The sequence below is a fragment of the Suncus etruscus genome, chromosome 5 (genome assembly GCF_024139225.1).
Source record: "Suncus etruscus isolate mSunEtr1 chromosome 5, mSunEtr1.pri.cur, whole genome shotgun sequence".
NCBI classification, from domain to species: Eukaryota; Metazoa; Chordata; class Mammalia; order Eulipotyphla; family Soricidae; genus Suncus; species Suncus etruscus.
Window position 1 is genome coordinate 24,905,155 of NC_064852.1, and position 20,393 is coordinate 24,925,547.

Consider the following 20,393-nt stretch of genomic DNA (forward strand, 5'->3'; position numbering starts at 1 on the left):
TCCAGGCTCTGTGCTTAGAGATCATTCCTGATGGGGCTCAGGGGATAAAATATGGGCTGGCCACATGCAAATCCAAGGCCTTATTTACTGTACAGGGAGGTTATTTTTACCAACAACATTTTAATGATTCATATACAATGCATCACCCTTTTTAGTGTACAATTTGTTTCCTTTTAATGTATTCATTCAGAGTTGTACAACAGTCACCAGTATTAATTTTAAAATACTGTTGCCACCCAAAAAGACACCCTACATACCTCTTCCCTCCAACTCTAGGAAACTTCTAAGCTATATTTGTCTTGATAAATTTGCATATTTAATTTTATAGTATCAAATGATATGCAGTGTTTTGTGACTGACATCTTTCACTTAGCTTAATATTTTCAAGGCTAATAAGTATTGAAGCATATATACAGATACCCCATCACTTTTATAATGTAATAATTCTTTATAAAGGTTTAACATATTTTATTTATCTGTCCATCAGTTGGTGGCATTTGAGTATATTTTACTTATGAACTGTTTTGAATGAACATTTATATACAACTTATGGTGTGAACATATTTTCCATTTGTTTTGGGTATGTATCTAGAAATGGAATTTTTATCTCACAAAATAACATAAACTTACCTTTTGAAGAAATGCAAACTGTTTTTGCAAACTTTGTTGCATCATTTTTACATTTCCATTAATTATTACCAACTATATTCTTAAAAGTGTACCCAAATTCTTCATATCCTCACCAATCCATCTTTTTTTACAATCACAGGGATCTTACTGATGTGAAGTGATTGTCTCATTGTGATTTGTACTTCCCTAATGGCTAATGATATTGACCATCTTTTCATATAGATATACTTACTTGTATATGATCATTTTTGTATCTTATTTTGTTTGGGGGCACACCTGGCAGTATGAGGGCTGTTTCTACTTTAATGCTTAGGTTTGGAGGGAATCTAACCTAATTTTGCTTGGGGAATATATGATGGTGAAGATCAAACACATGCAATGCATGTGCTCCAGCACATGGGACTTGTGCCCTATATATATATATATATATATATATATATATATATATATATATATATATATATATATATATATATATATGGTCTCCTATTAATCTGTCTTTGGAAACACGTCTTTTCAGAATTCTTGTATAATTTTAATAGGAATTTAAAAATTATTGAATTTTAAATTCTTTATAATCCTAGATACAAATAACCGTGTTTGTGATTAAAATTTTTTGAGGTAACATTAATTTACAATATTGTATATATTTCAGGAGTGCTTTTCCCCCACATTTTTTCAAAGCAAGCTGTCACATCACACTCCACACCAGACTTCCCAAATTCCTTCACCTTTTGCCGTCCCTCTGGCAACTTCAGATCTGAGTTCTACATCCAAAGGTTGATTTTTGTCTGTTTCATTGCTTTACTTTATTATGAGGAAGATCATCTAGAATCTATCTTCCTCTTTCTGACTTATTTTGCTTAGCATATGTCCTCCAACTTTACCCATTGTTGCAAGTGACAAAATTTCATTTTTTCTTATAGCTATAATTATTCCATTGTGTGTACACATACACTATAGTGTCATTATTCATTATCAGTATAATATTCATATTATAATCATATAATCAGCACTTGAGTTGTTTCCGTATCTTGGCTACTATAATAAGGCTACAGTGAACATGACTGCACATATTCTTTCAAATTTATGTGTAAAATACTTTATAGTATTCTAGAGTAGAATTGCTATAGTATTATGGTCAGTCTGTTTTTAGTGTCTTGAGAAATCTCCATATTTATTTACAAAGAGAAAATTAGGCTAGTTTACATTTTGACCAACAGTTATAAGGATTCCTTTTCCTCCAGTATCTTTGCAACATTTGTTTCTGGTTTTTTTTTCAGTTTGTTTATTTATTGGTTTTGGGGCCACACCTGGTGAAGCTAGGGCCTACTCCTGGTTTTGCACTCAGAAATAGCTCCTGGCAAGCTCAGGGGAACATCTGGGATGCCAGGAATCGAACCAGGTCTGTCCCAGGTCAGCCACATGCAAGGCAAATACCTTACTGCTGTCCTATATCTCTGGCCCTGTGGGGCTTTTGTTTTGTTTTGTTTTGTTTTTAATGATTTATACTGTTCTCAACAGGTATAAAGTAATAACTCATTCTAGTTAGGATTTGCATTTCCTGATAAGTGATGCTGAGCATGTTTCCATGTGCCTGTTGACCAACTTTCTTTCTTTCTTTCTTTCTTTCTTTCTTTCTTTCTTTCTTTCTTTCTTTCTTTCTTTCTTTCTTTCTTTCTTTCTTTCTTTCTTTCTTTCTTTCTTTCTTTCTTTCTTTCTTTCTTTCTTTCTTTCTTCTTTCTTTCTTTCTTTCTTTCTTTCTTTCTTTCTTTCTTTCTTTCTTCTTTCTTCTTTCTCTCTCTTTCTTCTTTCTTTCTTTCTTTCTTTCTTTCTTTCTTTTTTTCTTTCTTTCTTTCTTTCTTTCTTTCTTTCTTTCTTTCTTTCTTTCTTTCTTTCTTTCTTTCTTTCTTCTTTCTTCTTTCTCTCTCTTTCTTCTTTCTTTCTTTCTTTCTTTCTTTCTTTTTCTTTCTTTTTTTTGAGAAATATTTATTCAACTTTTTCCATTTTTTTGAGGAGCATTTATTTTTGTTATTTTTGAACTCATATCTTGGACAGAAACCCTTTTGTCAAAGGCATGATTTGCCAATAGTTTCTTACAGAGATGTTTTCTTACTGATATTTTGTCATGTAGAAACATTTTAGTTTGACATAATCTGTCTATATTACCATACAATTTCAGGAGTACATATTCACAACTGTGTGTGAGGACTTAGCACCAAAGTTCTAGTGCCATCATACTTTCAAAATGACCTTTACTACCCATTCTTCTGACACTTCTCCTTTCCTTCTGGCTACTATCATGTTTTTCTCATAGTCTAAGAGTAAAATTTTGTTGAATCTTCTAGTTCTTTTTTTTGGGGGGGGGGGGTGTGTGCATACTCGGTGAGGTTCGGGTTACTCCTGGCTATGTGTTCAGAAGTTGCTCCTGGCTTGGGACGCTGGGGGATTGAACCACAGTCCGTCCTAGGTTAGTGCGTGCAAGGCAAACACTCTACTGTTTGCGCCATTGCCCCAGCCCCAGCCCCTGAATCTTGCTAGTTCTTTTGTTATTACATTACTTATATGAAAGAAGCCATCCAGAAGAATAAGATAAATCAGGCTTATTCCTACTGTAACATTAAAACACTGCGTTTTAATTCTTGATATATTTCATTGAGTATAATTGCCTCAAGTTGTATTCATATAGTGTAAAAGGCTTATTTCATTTTGGCAGTAATCAGGCTTATTTCTGGGTCTTCACTTAGGATCACTCCCTATGATGCTCAAGGGATGATAGTGTGTGGTACTAGGAGTTAAATCCAGGCTCTCTGTGATATATCTGGCCCCGAATAGTTTTCCTTTAGTCATCTTATTGATAGGATCATCTCTTGACTATTTACAGGATGCTCTTTTATAACAAATTGGTTTCTTGTTTCTTTTCCATTTTATAAAAATAATAATTTTTAATTAAAAATGTTTTAAAATGTTTTTTAAATGTTCCTTTCTGAATTTCCTCATATAGGCAGACTTTGTTTCCTAATTTCTTCTTGTTTTTCCTTTTTTCACTTCTTGACGAGAAGGGATAGGATTGATTCAGGGTTAGGGAGACATCATGTGGTAAAGGATGGTTTTTATTTCTCTGTGAAGTCAATCACAAAGTTACAGTCAAGAGAAGGGTAATGATAATTCCATATTTTTATAGAGCGGAAGCAGCTTGAATTGTGAGCTTTGTAGCTAGTAAGAATTTCTGTCTTTTCCATCTGAAGAGTAAGATAGATCAGTCTTATTCTTACTGTAACTACCACCCACAAAGCTGTGAAGAAGGCTGGTGATAGCAGATGGTATTCATACACAGTTTGATTTGTTTAGAAGCTGACATAAAGAGCAGCATGTGTTTTGTTTTGTTTTGTTTCTCCTTAATTACTCAGAGCCAAGGAGATCAGTTTTCAGTCAGGAGAAATACATATCAAAAAAGAAAACAGGCTACTCTATTTTTAAACATAAAATTTCAGTTCTATACAATTTTGATTATTTTTGTATAAGACTTTTTTGGGCATAGGAGGTATGGAAGAAGAGTAGTTATACGTATTGCAGAATAAATTCAGTTTGTGGAATATGTCATCATGCCTCTTCTGTGCCACTAATCTGCTAGGAATACAAAAGTTAGGACAATTTCTATATTCAAGGAAAAGAAGTGTGAGGCATATGAAGTAAGCTTCAGTTCTGCATTGCACGTGAATATATGTATATCAAGCTGCTGTAGGAGTTCTAAAGTTAGGATACCTGATACAGTTTGAAAGGCTTATTGGAGGAAAGGTAACCTTCATTATAGTCTTTGGTAAGTATTAAATAATGATATGCTGTAGCCAGGTAAAAGTGACAGATGATAGTGGATCCAGGAAAGGCAAAGGACATGTTCACTTTGTGCAGGGCTTATTCCTAGCTCAATAATCAAGCAGTCACTTCTGGTAGATCTTGGAGACTATATCTTGTCTGTATGCAAGGCAAGCACCCTATCTCCTGTACTATTTCTCTGGTCCCAAATGGTACTATATATTTTTTCTGGAGTGTCTGTATGTGCTCTGGTGCATGAACAGTCAATAATTTAGTGTTGCTAGGTGAACAATGGATATATAATGAATCAGTGCACATTAATGCTTTCTTTAAAAAATGGTTAAACAAAATTGTAAACATGTCAGAAAAAAGAGTACAATGCCTGATTATGGAGTTTGGAGTTTAATATATTCATGATTCTTCATGTGTGGCCTAAAGACATTCTGCATTTCTTAGAATATTTGTAGAAATTCAAGTATAATCCCATCCCAAGATGTGTTAAGCAATCCATAAGACCTGTTTCTTTTCAGGATTTGAATTTTTATAAGGCAAAAATAATGCCTTTCTTTATATAAGACAAAATTATATTTAGCAAATATTTTCTAAACTGTATTATGACTTTTTATTTTATATTGGTGATTTGACAGGCTCCTAAAGGAAGAAATTTGAGTTGCTTATAAAATATATAATACATGCAAAGTATCTTCGAATAGTCAAAAGCAGAAAATTTCAGAAAAAAGTAATTTAAAAGCACAATTATGACTACAGCTTTAAGATTACATTCCTTGAGATGTCGATCAGTGTTCAGCTTGTGTGTGTGTGTATTCTTCATTTTGATGTGAAAGTGATTAATTTGGAAGTGGAAAAATTATACAACAGATTTATAAAATATAAATATTTTGTATATCTCTTTTACTATACAGGAATTAGAAAATAAACAAAGACAACAAAAACAGGCTGCCTCTAGTCAAAGTGCCACAGAAGTTCGCTTAAATAGAGCTCTAGAAGAAATAGAAAAATATAAATTGGAGTTAAGTAAATTAAGGCAAAATAACAAGGTATGAGAGATTAAATAGTTTGGTCAATTACTATTTATACATGAGTAAAACAATAGTTTTTAAATTAAATTAAAACTTTTAACACAGATGTTATAGTACACATTTATTTTTTCAAAAGAATAACTTAATTTGAACCAATACAAATATTTTAAAACGGTTAATTGCTTTAATCTGGGGGTAACACAACTCTGGAAAATTCCTTTTTGTCCAATATATCCTTCCTTCATATGTGTACCTGTATTATATGCTAAAAATATTTTTAATCTCTGAGGGAAAATAGGGGGGTTATTCTCTTATATTTAAAAATTATTTTCCTTTGAACTCCTCAAATTTTAAATGTCTAGTGCAAACTGCTATTTTACATGGTAGTAGTGGATTTAAAACTGACCGTATAACAAAGTGTTTGTTGAAGAATATATTTCTGGGTCTTTCCTCAGAGTTGCTGATTCAGTATGTTTTGGGTAAAGCCCAAGAATGTGCTGGTTTAACCAGTCACCAGATGCTGATGCGTGATGCTGATTCTGAGATGTTATTTTAATTGAAGTAATTTTTTTATTGAAGTTACTTTTTTATTTTTGCAAGAGTTTCTGGTATGCATTATTAAATATCACATCTAGAACTGAGAAAAAGGCTGAAAACTGGAGGGCATGTTTTTCCTGCCAGGAAACAGTTTGGTCCTAGTCCTGTATGGTCCCCTGAATACCACTGGGAATGAACATTCCCCTAAGCACTGCATCAGATAGCTTCCTACATATCTTTACTTCACCTAAATATACAATTGGTTCCTTTTATTTTTATCCCATTTACTCACCCCCCCCCCATTTCTTTCTGGTAACAAGCTTAGTTTTAATAGTCTAAAAATTTATTTTGTTCATATTCATTTGCTTGTTTAATTTCTCTTTAAATAACATGAGTAAAATCATATGATGTATTCTTTATTCATCTTATTTCACCAAGTATAATACCTTCTTGTTCATGTATGTTTTTGCAAATAGCAGGATTTCTTTTTTGAGTAGTTAAGTAGTAGTCCCATTATGTATATGTGTGTGTGTGTGTGTGTGTGCACCATGTCTTCACTATTCAATCATTTGTAGAAGACACTTATATTTCCAGCTCCTGACTATATAAATGCTACAATAATGTTACAATATACATGGGGTTGCATATATGTCTTCAAAATAGTGTGGGGTTTTGTTTTGTTTTGGTTTTTGGGCCACACTGGTAGCACTCAGGGGTTATTCCTGGCTCTACATTCAGAAATCACTCCTGGCAGGCTTGGGGGACCATATGAAATGCCAGGGATCAAACCTGGGTCCATCCTGGGTAGACCATATGCAGAGCAAACACTCTACCACTGTGCTATTGCTCTGGCCCCCAAAATAATGTTTTTTAATTTGGGTACAAATACTCAGAATTGGGATCATAAATTATAAGGAATTTTTTAATGCTTCATACTAATTTCCACCTTGGTGCCCCAATTCACATTCTCCTCAGCACTTTAGAGGGTACCTTCTCCACACCCTCTTCAACACTTATTTCTGCCTTTTGATACTAGTTAGTTTCCTAGGTGTGAGGTGTTATCTCATTTTTGTGATCTGGATACCTTTAGTAAAAGAAGATGAACAACTTTCATGTTACTGTTGGCCATCTGTATAGGAGATGACATTTTGATAACACTGGCAAATTGCATTATATTCCCATATATCTAGTACATATAGGGCATAGAGTTAGTACCCAGTTCCTGGAATATGTGTTGAACAAATGAAGTTTATATATTAATGTGTTGAAAGCTTTTTGTCCATATTGCTTATTAGTTTTTGCTTCTTTGAAAATTATACCTCATAATATGTCCATTGGGAAATAGTAATTTAACACTTGCTTGGTTAATGAAATTAAGTGCATCCCTATTACATACAGGTGACATATTCTGGATGACATCTAAGTAGGTGCTTAACAATAATATTGGTGACAAAACAAAATCTATAGAGTTTTAAGATATCATTGTACTAGTTTGTAGATCAGACTCTACTAGTTTTTTAGAGTCCTCAGTGATGGAGTGAGCGATGACTTACATTTATGAATAGATGTTATTAAATGAACAACTTAGGGCTTCATCTTTAAAAAAACTTTTCAACAATTAGAATCTTACTAGAATATTACTTAAATTTAGTGGATTCTAAAAGGATTTTGAAGAAAATAGAATAACTTTATGTATCAGGATTTGCTAATTTTGGATGAAGATTTGACTATTAGCACACATCGGAGAGAAGTATAAAGAAAAGCTTGTTTCCATAACAACAGATAACACTAAGTCTTTCTAGCTAGGCTTTTTGTAAATTCAAATATTAGGGGTTGGTATGTGAACAGCTCAGTTTAAAAGATCAGCACAATAAAAATAATTTAGATGTATTCAGAGAAATTTCTCATTAGAAGTTTGAATAATGATTGCTTGATTTAGACACAGTAGGACAGTAGTTTGTGTACATACTATATTTATCATTAGGTAGACATTTTGAGGTCAGTTTTTACATGTGACTCATTTTAGATTTCTAAAAAAATATATAGGAATGTTTTAAGTTTTATTATGTTTCAATTATTTTGCCTTGTTTCTAACTTTTTTGGTTTTTGTTTTTGTTTTTGGTTTTGGGGCCACACTTGGTGATGCCCAGGGATTATTCCTGGCTATGCGCTCAGAAATTTCTCCTGGCTTGGGGGACCATATGGGACGCCAAGGGATCAAACCACGGTCTGTCTGTCCTAGGCTAGTGCGGGCAAGGCAGAGATGCCTTATGGCTTGCGCAACTGCTCCGGCCCCTGTTTCTAACTTTTTTAATTGAATGTTTCACTTTTCCTTGAAGCTTAATTTGTGTCTGAAATGAGCACCTCATTAAGAATATTCTATCTTGCTAGATTGACATTCATATCAGGAATGATACAGAGCTTCAGGGATAGGCAAACAGCTTAGTGAATTCATAGTCTTGAAACCAGTCTTGATATATATATCAATATATTGAAATAAATATATATATTTATATATATATTCAGATTGGTCATGTAATTACTGTTAAACCATTGAAATTATAAGATTTACAAGAATGTTAAGAATTTTTTCATTTAAAAAGATCCAAAGGATAATATTGTAGACATCAGGAAGTCAACAATTAAAACAAAGGGGGTCCTGAGTGATAGCACAGCTAGTAGTAGTCCTTTTGTCTGGCACGTGCCAACCTGGGTTCAACTGCTGGCATCCCAGATGGTCCCCTGAACCTGCCAGAAGTAATTTCTGAGTGCAGAACAAGGAGTAATTTGGTAGAGCAGCTATAGTACCATGTATAAATGCCATACTCAATAGCAAAAACTTTATTGCTTCTTGCAAGACTGGTTTTGTATTTATATTTATATTCTCAGTGAAATGAGCACCTCATTAAGAATATTCTATCATGCTAGATTTTCATTCATATCAGGAATGATATATGTATATATATAATAATAATATATATAATATATTACCTCCATTTCTGGCTTGAAAAGTCTCCTTTGATAGATTTCCTTTGAATTTTTTGGGCTTTCATTTGTATGTTCCTTTTTGATCTTGTTACTTTCAGTATTTGCCTTTGGTTTTGGTCATTCTGAGCACCATATATATTAGAGTTTTCCTATTTGAGTCTATTTTAGCTGGGACCTTTCAATCCTCTTGTGTTTGGTTGCCTGCAGTCCTCAAATCTGGATTTAATCTCTATGATTTCTTAACTAATTGATCTTAACTAATTTGCCTTCATATTCTTCATGGACTCTTCTAAATCTTATATTGTTCATTCTGAACTTATCCCTTAATTCTCAGGTCTGGTGTTCATTTCTTTTTTTGTTTTCTTTTGCTTTCAAAATTTTGGACTATACTCAGCTGTGCTCAGGATTTAATCCTGGCTCTTGCTTAGAGATTACTCCTGACAGAGCTCATGGACCATTTGTTCTTTTCTTTTCAAACTTTTCCTATTTCTTCTATTGTTTCCTAGAGGCTTTCTGTATCACATCTTTTTTCTTTTTTTTTAAACTTTATTTAAAGAAAATGCATCACTGTATCACATAGTTGACATAATACATTTGTTTCCAGATAAGTGAGAGAAAAGTTTTTTCAAAAAAGAATAAAGATAAAAAAGAAAAAAAGAGAAAGAGAAGTTTAAAAGTGAAAGACAAAAGTACAGCAGCAAGCACATTTGTGAAAATGATCATATCCAATTAAATCAATACAATAGCAATTAATTACAATACAATTAATACAATAGCAGGAAATTTAGTAAGCTCTTGTTAGATGTCCATTCTGTTAAACTGACGTATTCCTATAGGGATGAAAGGATCAAACAAATGGATCAAAACACTGTTACTGAAACTGGGACTTTTGTGGGGCATGTTTTTAGCTTGCCAGGTGTCCTGGAAGGAGGATGTGGAGGGAGGGTGCCCACATTTGCGCCAAAAGGCCCCGGTGATGTCAGCACCGAAATCGCATACATGAAGATTGGTCAGATTGGTGTCCCCAAAGGGAATCATAGAGGGGCAGTGAAGCGGGGCCATCAGCAAAATGGTGATTCTGGGCGATGAAAATAGCAGGCCTGATTTCAGCAGGGGGAAGCTGGGCCCACCCTCTCCTTCTGAGATTGTCAGTTTTCTGCTACTCCATGTTTCTTCAGAGTTTGGTTTACATTCTGTTTGAGAACCTGCATTATAGCTTGGGGCTCTTGATGTCTTCCTCAGCTGTAGTTAATCTGTTGCTCATAATTTTTCTTCATTTATTATTTAATTTAAACACCATGGTTACAAGTTTGTTCATACTAGGATTTTTCCCACAAAAAAGTTGTTCATGATTAAGTTACAGTCATACAATGTACAACAATCTTCACCAACCTTCAATAGTTTCCCTCTCATCCTCCCTGATGTCCATGTCCCTCCCACCTACCCTCCCTCACTTGCTTCTGGGGCAGGCATTTCACTTTTCTCTCTGTCTCTCTTCTGACACTTGAGTTTTTTAATATCACCTACAAAGCCTTTCATTTGTCATTTCTGCTTATAATTTTCTTATTTGGCACTCTTAATAGCTCATACTTTGTCAATTAGCTGTTGCCTTCATTTCTTTGAGCTCATTAGACATCCTTATCATGTTGTCAGTAAAGTCATTTAAGTTTAACTGAACCGGTTGATGCTGGTTGAACATTTTGTTCAACACTGAACATTCTGAAGTTTTGCTCATTGATCTTGGTTGGCTTCTCTGTCTTCAACAGTGGTTTGCTGAGCTCCTGTGCTGAGGTGAATCTTTGTAGTTTGCTTCCCAGGAGTCTCTGAAGAATTAGGATGGGAATTACTCTTCTCCTTCCCTGCCTGTCTTCATTCAATGATGGGAAGTATAATTAAGCAATGCCAAATTTGTTGAGGTGTAGGATTAATCTCATCTGAATAGGTGAGGAACAAGCAGTAGTTCAGAAAATATAGATCTAAGCCTGTTGAAATGGTGGTGGAAGTCTGGCATGGAGGCTGCCAGGGCCTAATCCCATAAATATATCTCTTTCTTGCCTTAGTGCTTTGGCAATAATTTCCAATTCTTTAAATATATCTCTTTCTTGCCTTAGTGCTTTGGCAATGATTTCCAATTCTTAACACTATGTCGAAAATAAGGTGAAGAGTGAACATCCTTGTCTTATGCCTCACGTTAGAGGAAAAACTCGGTGTCTCATCATCGAGTATGATGTTAGCTGTGGATTGTGATAAAGGGCTTTTCACTATATTGAGGAAAGTTTCTTCTGTCTCAATTTTGTTGAGTTGTAAAATGAATGGGTGTTAGATTCTGTCAAATGCTTTCACTGAGATGATCATAAGATTTTTTTTTACTTTTTCTTGTATTGCACTGACTTGTGATTATTAAAACATAATTATATGGTTTTAATCTTTTCTTTGCATATAGATTATATTGATTTGTGTATGTAAAGAAAACCTAGCATACCTGAAATAAATCCAGATTGGATCCAGATTGGAAAAGGAGTCAAACTAGCACTATTTGCTGCTGATACTCTGTACTTAGAAAGTACTAAAGACTTTACCAAAAAATAGCTACTAGAAACAGCCTAGCCTAAAGTAGGCTATCCAATCAATGTGTGGAAATCAGTAGCATTTCTATATGCAAACAATAAAGCAGAGAATCCTGTAATCCCATTCACATTTTTACTCCCTAAAATCAACTACCTGGGAATCAACTGAACAAAGGAGGTAAAAGACATACAAAGAAACAAAACTCAGGGCCAGAGAAATAGTACAGAAGATAGGGCACTTGCCTTGCATGTGCCAACCTTAGCACCCCATATAATACTGAGTCTGCCAGAAGTGATCCAAGTGTAGAGCCAGAAATAAGCCCTGAGCACTGAGAGTGTGGCGTCAAAACAAAAAATTAAAAAAAACACACCTATATTTAGTATGTAGGCTTGTATGTACATACTTGTAGTATATATTTAGACTTGAATATCAATAGTAATTAAAATTACAATAGTTTGGTAATGCAAAATTTTTTATTTTAAATAGTGCTTTTATTACTGATGTTTTTATAGCTTCTTTTAGTAAAATGCTGCCCAGTTCATATGTTTTTTCCCCTTTTTTAGAACATTACAAATGAAGAACACAGAAAAATCGAAGATCTAAAATCAGAAAACAGGAAGCTACAAAAACAAAAAGGAGAATTAATGATAGGATTTAAAAAACAATTAAAATTAATTGATGTTTTAAAAAAACAGAAGGTGAGTGTCTATCTAAAATACCAAATTAAAATTGGTTATAAATATTTGGACCTCCACTAAAATATTTATTATTTCTATTTATTTAATATGTGTAAACTTTATATAATGTGTAAACCAAACAAATGGATATTTTATTAGCTATATGAAAAGTACTTAGTAATTAGAGAAGGTATTAAATGCAAGACTATTGTTTTAAAATATTAAATTTGACTTACATCTTAAAAGTAAAAAATACTTCCAAAACTTTAGTGTTCCAAACTAATCTACCAAGTAAATACCTGATGGTCATGATTCTGCCACTTTACCATTAATAAAGGTTATTAACTATGTCATTGCTGTCTCCAACAGTTGGTTAGTTTCTTACTGTACTGAACAGATAAGCTTTTACTGGTTGATGTATATTGAAATTAGAGTATACTTCCTTACAATTTTATTATTTTTTTTAAAAACACAGATGCATATTGAAGCTGCTAAGATGTTATCTTTCACTGAAGAAGAATTTATGAAGGCACTTGATTGGGAAAATTCATAAATTGTATACTTTAGTTCTTGTAATCATGACAGCTCATGACAGATATACATTTTAAAAGTTTTAATGGTTAGAATTATTTTTTCTCGGTAAGTATTAAAGATATTCAGTCTAGATTAGAGGAATAACATATTATTAGGAATGACATTATTAGGAAAAACAAAAAGGATTTACTTTTGATACTGCTCTTTTCTATATGTCCACACAGAATATTTAGTAATAGTTAATGATAGTTTATCTGAGAGGAAATTTTCATTTCTGTTGATAAGTTTTATGTGCATTAAGTAATAAAGTGCTTTGAATTCCTTACTTTTCTCTCCTCCATTATTTGTAGAAAGAGATTGTTCAAGGTAAAAAAAATACTCATCTTCCATACTAATGGCCAATAGACATGAAAAAGTGCTCATCATAATTCATGGGTAAATAAATGCAAATTAAAACAATGTGATCACCTTATGCCTTGATACTGGCTTATTAATGAAAAAGTCTGGAAATAGGGGGCCGGAGAGATAGCATAGCAGTAAGGCATTTGCCTTGCATGCAGACCCAAGAGAGACCTGATTTAGTTCCTGGCATCCAATATGGTCCCTTGAGCATAGCCAGGTATGTCCCCAAAACCTATCAATCAATCAATAAGCTGCTTTAAAAAAAAAGTCTGGAAATAGTGGTGGTGGGGCTGTGGTGAATAGGAATCCTAATCCATGTTGGTGGGAATGTCAGTTTGATCAGCCATTATGGAAAGCAGTATAGACAGCTATCCAAAAAATAGGAAAAGAATTGGCGTATGACCCAGTCATACTACTTCTTGACTTCTATACTCAAAAACCCAAAACATTAATTAATTCAAAAGAAAAAGTACACACTTACATTAATCACTTCTCTTAGCCAAGATATGGAAACAATCGAAAGGCCAAACTACAGAAAAATAGTTCAAGAAGTTGTAATATACGTTTACAGTGGAATTCTATGCAGCTCTAAGAAAGAACAAAATCATGCAATTTTATGCAACATAAAATGTTACATGCAACATGGATGTAAGTAGAGGATTATTATGCTAAGTGCAGTCAGTCTCAGAAGGTAAGGGTTAGATACAGGGTAATCTCCTCCTCTGTGGGACCTTAAAGATACACAGTAAAGACATGATGGGGGAACTGACAGAACTGAGTTGGAATTATGCCCATAAGAAGCCATTATCAGTAATATTGTAAGACAAAACAAAACCAAAACAAATTGCAAAAACAGACAATCCAAAATCAATGTAATCAATTGAATTGGGATTGGTATTGAGAGAGGGGTACTGGAAACCTTGGAAAGGGAGGCAGGTACACTGGTGATGGGCACATTGTTGAGATTATATACATGAGAAACCATTATTAATAGTATTGCAGACCACAGAATCTCAATCAACAATTGTTTTTAAATACTCTATGAAGAATGAAGAACTCGGAAATATAAAAGGATATGGAGAAGTTTGGTTTGACTTAAAACATTTATTTATTTATTTATTTTTTTGTTTTTGTTTTTTGGGCCACACCCTGTGACGCTCAGGGGTTACTCCTGGCTATGCGCTCAGAAGTTGCTCCTGGCTTCTTGGGGGACCATATGGGGCGCCGGGGGATCGAACCGCGGTCCGTCCTAGGCTAGCGCAGGCAAGGCAGGCACTTTACCTCCAGCGCCACCGCCCGGCCCCTAAAACATTTATTTTTGTCATGATTGAGTTATGAGCTCAGATTGAAGTCAGGTTATAGAGATTGTTTAGCTTGTTGTTTTTAACCCCATAAGCATCAGGAGTATCAAATGTGGCATTGTTCCTTTTTGCACAGGCACACTAAAATGGGGGAAATCTTACATATAGAAAGAAGTTCTTATCTAACAGGGATAGAAACTCATAAATTTTATAATGCAGGGCTGCCTTTCACCCTGGACATTTGTCATGGAGACCTAACTTAGGCCTCAGTGGACTGGACATTGACCGTCCAACACCAAACCTCAGATCCCAACATTGGTACTGGCACAGTTTATGGTACCAGCAACAGGAATCAAACTCCACAGGGGGAGGCTTGAATGCTGCCCTGGTACCAACATGCTCCAGGGTAGGTCAATAAGACACCCCGACAACGAGAAAACAACTTGATCTACGCCATAGATTCTACAGGCAGGTTCCCCTACCTCACCACCCAATGGTGAAATAAAAATCAGAAAACACTCCATATCCTGGGATCTGTGCAAGATCTCTAAATACACAAGACTGACAAAAACAACCACAACTAAGCAGAACTTTCTCTGGGACCATAGAGATATTGTAGTTGGACAACCAACATGTCCAAAGCCTGTAGTTGGTCTTTTGATAGTATGCTTCATGGGTGGAGACACCCTGTATCTCTTAGGCCAATGGAATTCCTTTCTAATTTCCCCAACGTTTGCTGTGCCTATGCAAAGAAAAAGAAACCCACATCAGCCCCTCTCCCCCCTTCTTTTTTCTTCTTTTAATTTTACTTATAAACTAGATAGGGACTCCCGCCTTTTTCATAGAACCATAGAACTTAAAAAAATCTTTTATTTATATATTATTACAATATGGTATGAATATCAGATTTTCTCAATATTAACTTGCTTAATTAACATGTTATTTATTATCAGAAAACAGCATTCATAAATCATGAAAGCTATTCTAAAAATATTGAAATAAAAAGTCCAAAGAGAATATACATAATTAGTAGTGTATAAAACAAAAGTTACACTGACATCTAGTGGTAAGAATTCAGATTTTCCCAAATCTTGTTATCATTTCTCTTCGGCAATTTCACTCCTTTTTTGATATGCTTTTCTAAACTCTTCACCAAGAATATTGATCTCATCCTCTTTTTTAAATACTCCCTAGAAGAAAAATATTTTGAATGTCAGTATATTTCACTAAATGGTTAAAAACTAATAAATATATAGACATGTAATTTTTGATGAAACCTATTTCAGAGATGCAGGAATGGCTTTAAATGACTTGATATAGAGATAAAGAAATATCTAGATAAGTCTCTCTAGTATAGTTGGGATCTGGGTTTTACTGTTGTTAGTAAAGCGAGAATTTACTGCTTGAATTGGATGAATGAGAAGAAATTTCTATACTGTACTGTATCTTTGTCTTAAAACCCTACTATTTTTTTTGTTTGTTTTTCGGGCCACACCCATTTTGATGCTCAGGGGTTACTCCTGGCTAAGCACTCAGAAATTGCCCCTGGCTTGCGGGGACCATACGGGATGCTGAGGAATCGAACCACAGTCTTTTCTTGGCTAGCACTTGCAAGGCAGACACCTTACTTCTAGCGCCACCTCGCCGGCACCTCCCCGGCCCCAAAACCCTACTATTTTTGAAGTCAAGATCAAGACACTGAGCTTTGCCAGACTACTCCTGGCTCCTGCATCAGTTGTACACCCAGTCAGCAAACATTCACTCTTGTTGGAAAGAATAGAAGTTTGGAGTTATGTAAAACCTTTTGAAATTCTTTATTTCTTTTACTCTACCCTTACTGTATATACTAAAAAGACTTTTTAAATTTATCTTGTAATATAAAGGATCTAAAAGAATAATTTAAATCATTTGGAGTTATTGGAAATCATTTTGGGGTATCAAGTTTATTAGTCTTTCCTCTAGCTCCATAGTTATTCCCTACAAAAATAACTAAACCAAAAGAAAAATGTAGGTCATTTGGAATCATTGGAACTCATTTTGCATATCAAGCTTTTTAGCCTTTTCCTTGGCTCTACAATTATTTCACTACAAAAATAAACCAAACTTGCCCAGATTTTACAGACATATTTGGCTGTAGGTAGGGGCAGCCACATTCAACTGTGATCAGGGCTTCTTACTGGCTCTGAGATTAGGGAGTCACATTCCTGGCAAGCATATGATCCCTAAACTCAGGAGTCATGTGGCATACTGAGGATTAAGCCTGGTTGGCTGTGTATAAGGCAAAACAAACAAACAAACAAACAAAAAAAAAACCCTACCTGCTGCATTATCACTCCAGCCCAGATTTTATAGACATTTTATGAAATTTCTTTCAATTAAGGTCAACAATACATTCATCCTGTCTAATCATGTTGATTGTAAGATAGTGTGGTCTGGCAAATTTTACTTTCAAATTCGTTCTTCCTTCCTTAGTTCTGGGCTATCCACCAAATATGTACTTTAATTAATACTATATTTGATGATAGTTACATGAGTTACAAGATAACATAGTTACATGAGTCCAAGATACCTAAATCTAAACTCATATAGTCACTCTGAATTCTTAAATAGATACAAACATATCATACATACACACACAATTGGTGATAGGCTTCTACAAGTATTTTTGAAACATTTCCTAGTATATAGTTACACTGCCACCTCTCCTTATTAAGCCAGATAGCTTTGACTTAGTGTTTTCCAAATTGATAACTTTTCTATACAAAGTATTACAATTGCTTTAGGGTACTTTTAGTTTTTATCTCCTACACTGAAAGGGAGGAGGAAAAAAAATCTCTAAAATTTAAATTAAAAAATCTCTAGCTTAATTCTAGGACTGTGCCAAAATCAATTCTTTTATTTTGAAATGACTGACCAAAATCTCACAGCTACTCTATAATAGCAAGAAGCTGTGTAATCCAAGAATCCTCACAGGGTTTCTTCCACTGGTCAAGTCATGAAGATTAAAATCTCACTTACTTTAGGTAGATAGCCAATTAATTTTGCAGCATGTTCTTTCAGAAGCTTTCGTCTTTCCTCTTCAATTATTTCATTGATACATCCTTGTCTTCTTTGCTGCAACTGCCATTCTTCTATTTCATGTTGCTGCAAATATATTAAAATTTGTATATTACAACGTGAATTCAATTTTTTAAAGTAAATTAGGTAATCTGAGTTTCCGAAAGTGAACTTTTTTTCTTTTTTAGTAAAAGCAGACTTTATTTGAAGATACTGAGGAAAGGGAGTGAGAGGATGTGAAAGGGAAAATGCAACACTCTCAAGAAAGAACAAGGGCTTCTCCAAAGGTGGAGAGATGCTGGCACACAACCCAGCATGGCAGTAAAAAGTCCACATCTCAAGAGGGAAGATGCCAACGACATATGGATGGGCACATGTGCCTGAAATTTTTTCTATAGGTCACTTTTTTTCCCATGGTTGAAATACTTTGAATCTTCCTTAGCTCTTATCTGCACACAAAGTTTCTTTTTCTATTTTTTTTTGGGGGGGGTCATACCCGGCAGTGCTCAGGGGCTACTCATGGCTCTATGCTCAGAAATCGCCCCTGGCAGGCATGGGGGACCATATGGGATACCGGGATTTGAACCAGGATTTGTCCTTCTGCATGGAAGACAAACGCCTTACCTCCATGCTATCTCGCCGGCCCCAGTTTCTTTCTTTTTTTTTTATTATTATTAATATCTTTACTTAGACACCTTGATTACAAATATGATTGTACTTGGGTTTCAGTCATGTAAAGACCCCCCATCACCAGTGCAACATTCCCATCACCAATGTCCCAAATGTCCCTCCTCCCCACCCCATCCCCGCCTGTACTCTAGACAGGCTTTATACTTCCCTCATTCATTCATTTGCTTTCTACTTCCCTCATTCATTCATATGCTTATGATAGTTCTCAATATAGTTATTTCTCCAACTGCACTCATCACTCTGTGGTGAGCTTCATGTCGTGAGCTGGAAATTACCTTTCCCTTCCATTTTTATTGATGCGATAAAGGTTGTATTTTTTTTAAATATAATTTTTATTTTGATCATAGTGGCTTACATATTGTTGACAATAATATTTTAGGTACATATTTACATAAAATCAGGGGGGATTCCCATCTCCAAATTGTCCTCCCTACCCATCCGTTTTTGTCCTACCTCCCATTTCCTCTTCCCTCACTATAATTCAATTTTCTATTTACTATGTTAGAATTTTTCACTATTTAAAAAATCCAGTATTGGGCCCGGAGAGATAGCACAGCGGTGTTTGCCTTGCAAGCAGCCGATCCAGGACCAAAGGTGGTTGGTTCAAATCCCGGTGTCCCATATGGTCCCCTGTGCCTGCCAGGAGCTATTTCTGAGCAGATAGCCAGGAGTAACCCCTGAGCAATGCCGGGTGTGGCCCAAAAAAAACAAAAAACAAAAAAAAAAAAACAAAAAAAAAATCCAGTATTAGTTTTTAACAGCCTTCTAAAATACAATTAAAAGATTTTTAAATAAAATTATATTGTTATAAAATGCATTCATCTTTTAAGAACTCATTAAAGAAACTATTCTTGCAGCAATTTCAGCAAAATACTACATTTTATTTATTTTCACTCACCAAGGACCTCATGTTTGGGTAAAGAATATCAGAATCACTTTGTACCCTGTGCCAATAATTACAGGACCCCTCACTTGTCCTGAGTGCTTCCTAAGCCACTGAGCCATCTTCTGGGCCTTACTCCCTAGGGCTCCCTCTCAAGGCAGTGCTTGTCAGATCCCTTCAATGACTTCTAGGGAACAGTACGATTTGAACACAAAACTTCATGCTTATCTTAAGCCATTGAGCTATCTTTCAGACCTTGTAAGACACTACAGCGTATAGAAAACTTGATACTAACTTCAGAATATAAGTGTATATTTTGATTATATATATATATCTTATAGTTACTATATAAATTTTCATAAACAATAGTTATGATTGGGATTTCAAGGAGGCAAGTACATATTTTAAAGTTTAAGAAAAATAATGCTCAAAGAAGTTATTTTTTGATTCAACAAATATCTAGTAAAGGCTAATATAGGTACTGAAGATTAGATAAAATGGAAGGTATATTAATTATTTACATAAATACTAGTTCTTAAACAAGTCTATTAAGCAAACAGTAGCTTTTTGCTATTTAATGATAATTATCACCACCACCCACCCACCCACCCCCCGCCAAATCCCAACACTTGTTCTTACTTTGTCAGCAAGAAACTGGTTGCGGCGCTCTTCAATTAATTTTTCCACAGCCCTCCTGTGTTCCAGTTGCTTCATTCTTTGTTTCTGGGCATTCATTAATTCTATCCGATCATCCTCAGCAAATTTAGCAAGCATAGCCTTTCTAAAGATCTCTTCTTCCTCTTTTGCAGCCTGGAGTACTAGTTCCTTTAAGGCCATTTGTTCTATAAAATCTTGCTTCAACTCCTTTTGCTTTCTTAGTTTCTTCTCTGCTTCTTCCTAAACAACAGATATATAAAGTTTATTCAGTTACTGGTTTATTCACAGCAGATTTACAAAGAAATATTGATAGAATGTTTTTTGAGGTGGGGGAGGCCACACCCGGTGACACTCAGGGGTTACTCCTAGCTATGTGTATAGAAATTGCTCCTGGCTTGGGGGATCAAATAGGGATACTGGGGGATTGAAACGAGGTCTGTCCTGGGTCAGTCACATGTAAGGCAAAAGCTGTACCCTGAGCCATCGCTCCAGCCCAAGATAGAATTTCTTAATGTTTACTTTTGTTTTTGTTTGTTTTGTTTGTTTTGTTCACATCCGGCAGCGCTCAGGGCTTACTCCTGGCTCTATACTCAGAAATCGCTCCTGGCAAGCT

General features: G+C 34.8%; 2 protein-coding genes across 2 annotated transcripts in view; one reads left to right on the top strand and one right to left on the bottom strand.

Moving 5' to 3' along the window:
- The window catches only part of TEX9 (testis expressed 9), a 47,412-nt gene extending 34,603 nt beyond the window's left edge, over positions 1–12,809 (top strand). The window contains exons 11-13 of the mRNA XM_049772839.1: positions 5,370–5,504; positions 12,143–12,277; positions 12,732–12,809. Coding sequence (XP_049628796.1) covers positions 5,370–5,504; positions 12,143–12,277; positions 12,732–12,809 — 348 coding nt within the window. The remainder of the gene's footprint in view (positions 1–5,369; positions 5,505–12,142; positions 12,278–12,731) is intronic.
- A 2,781-nt stretch (positions 12,810–15,590) lies between these two features.
- MNS1 (meiosis specific nuclear structural 1) overlaps positions 15,591–20,393 on the bottom strand; it is a 74,023-nt gene continuing 69,220 nt past the window's right edge. Inside the window, exons 9-11 of the mRNA XM_049772840.1 lie at positions 19,763–20,020; positions 17,512–17,637; positions 15,591–15,683 (exon numbers count right to left, since the gene is read on the bottom strand). Coding sequence (XP_049628797.1) covers positions 15,591–15,683; positions 17,512–17,637; positions 19,763–20,020 — 477 coding nt within the window. The remainder of the gene's footprint in view (positions 15,684–17,511; positions 17,638–19,762; positions 20,021–20,393) is intronic.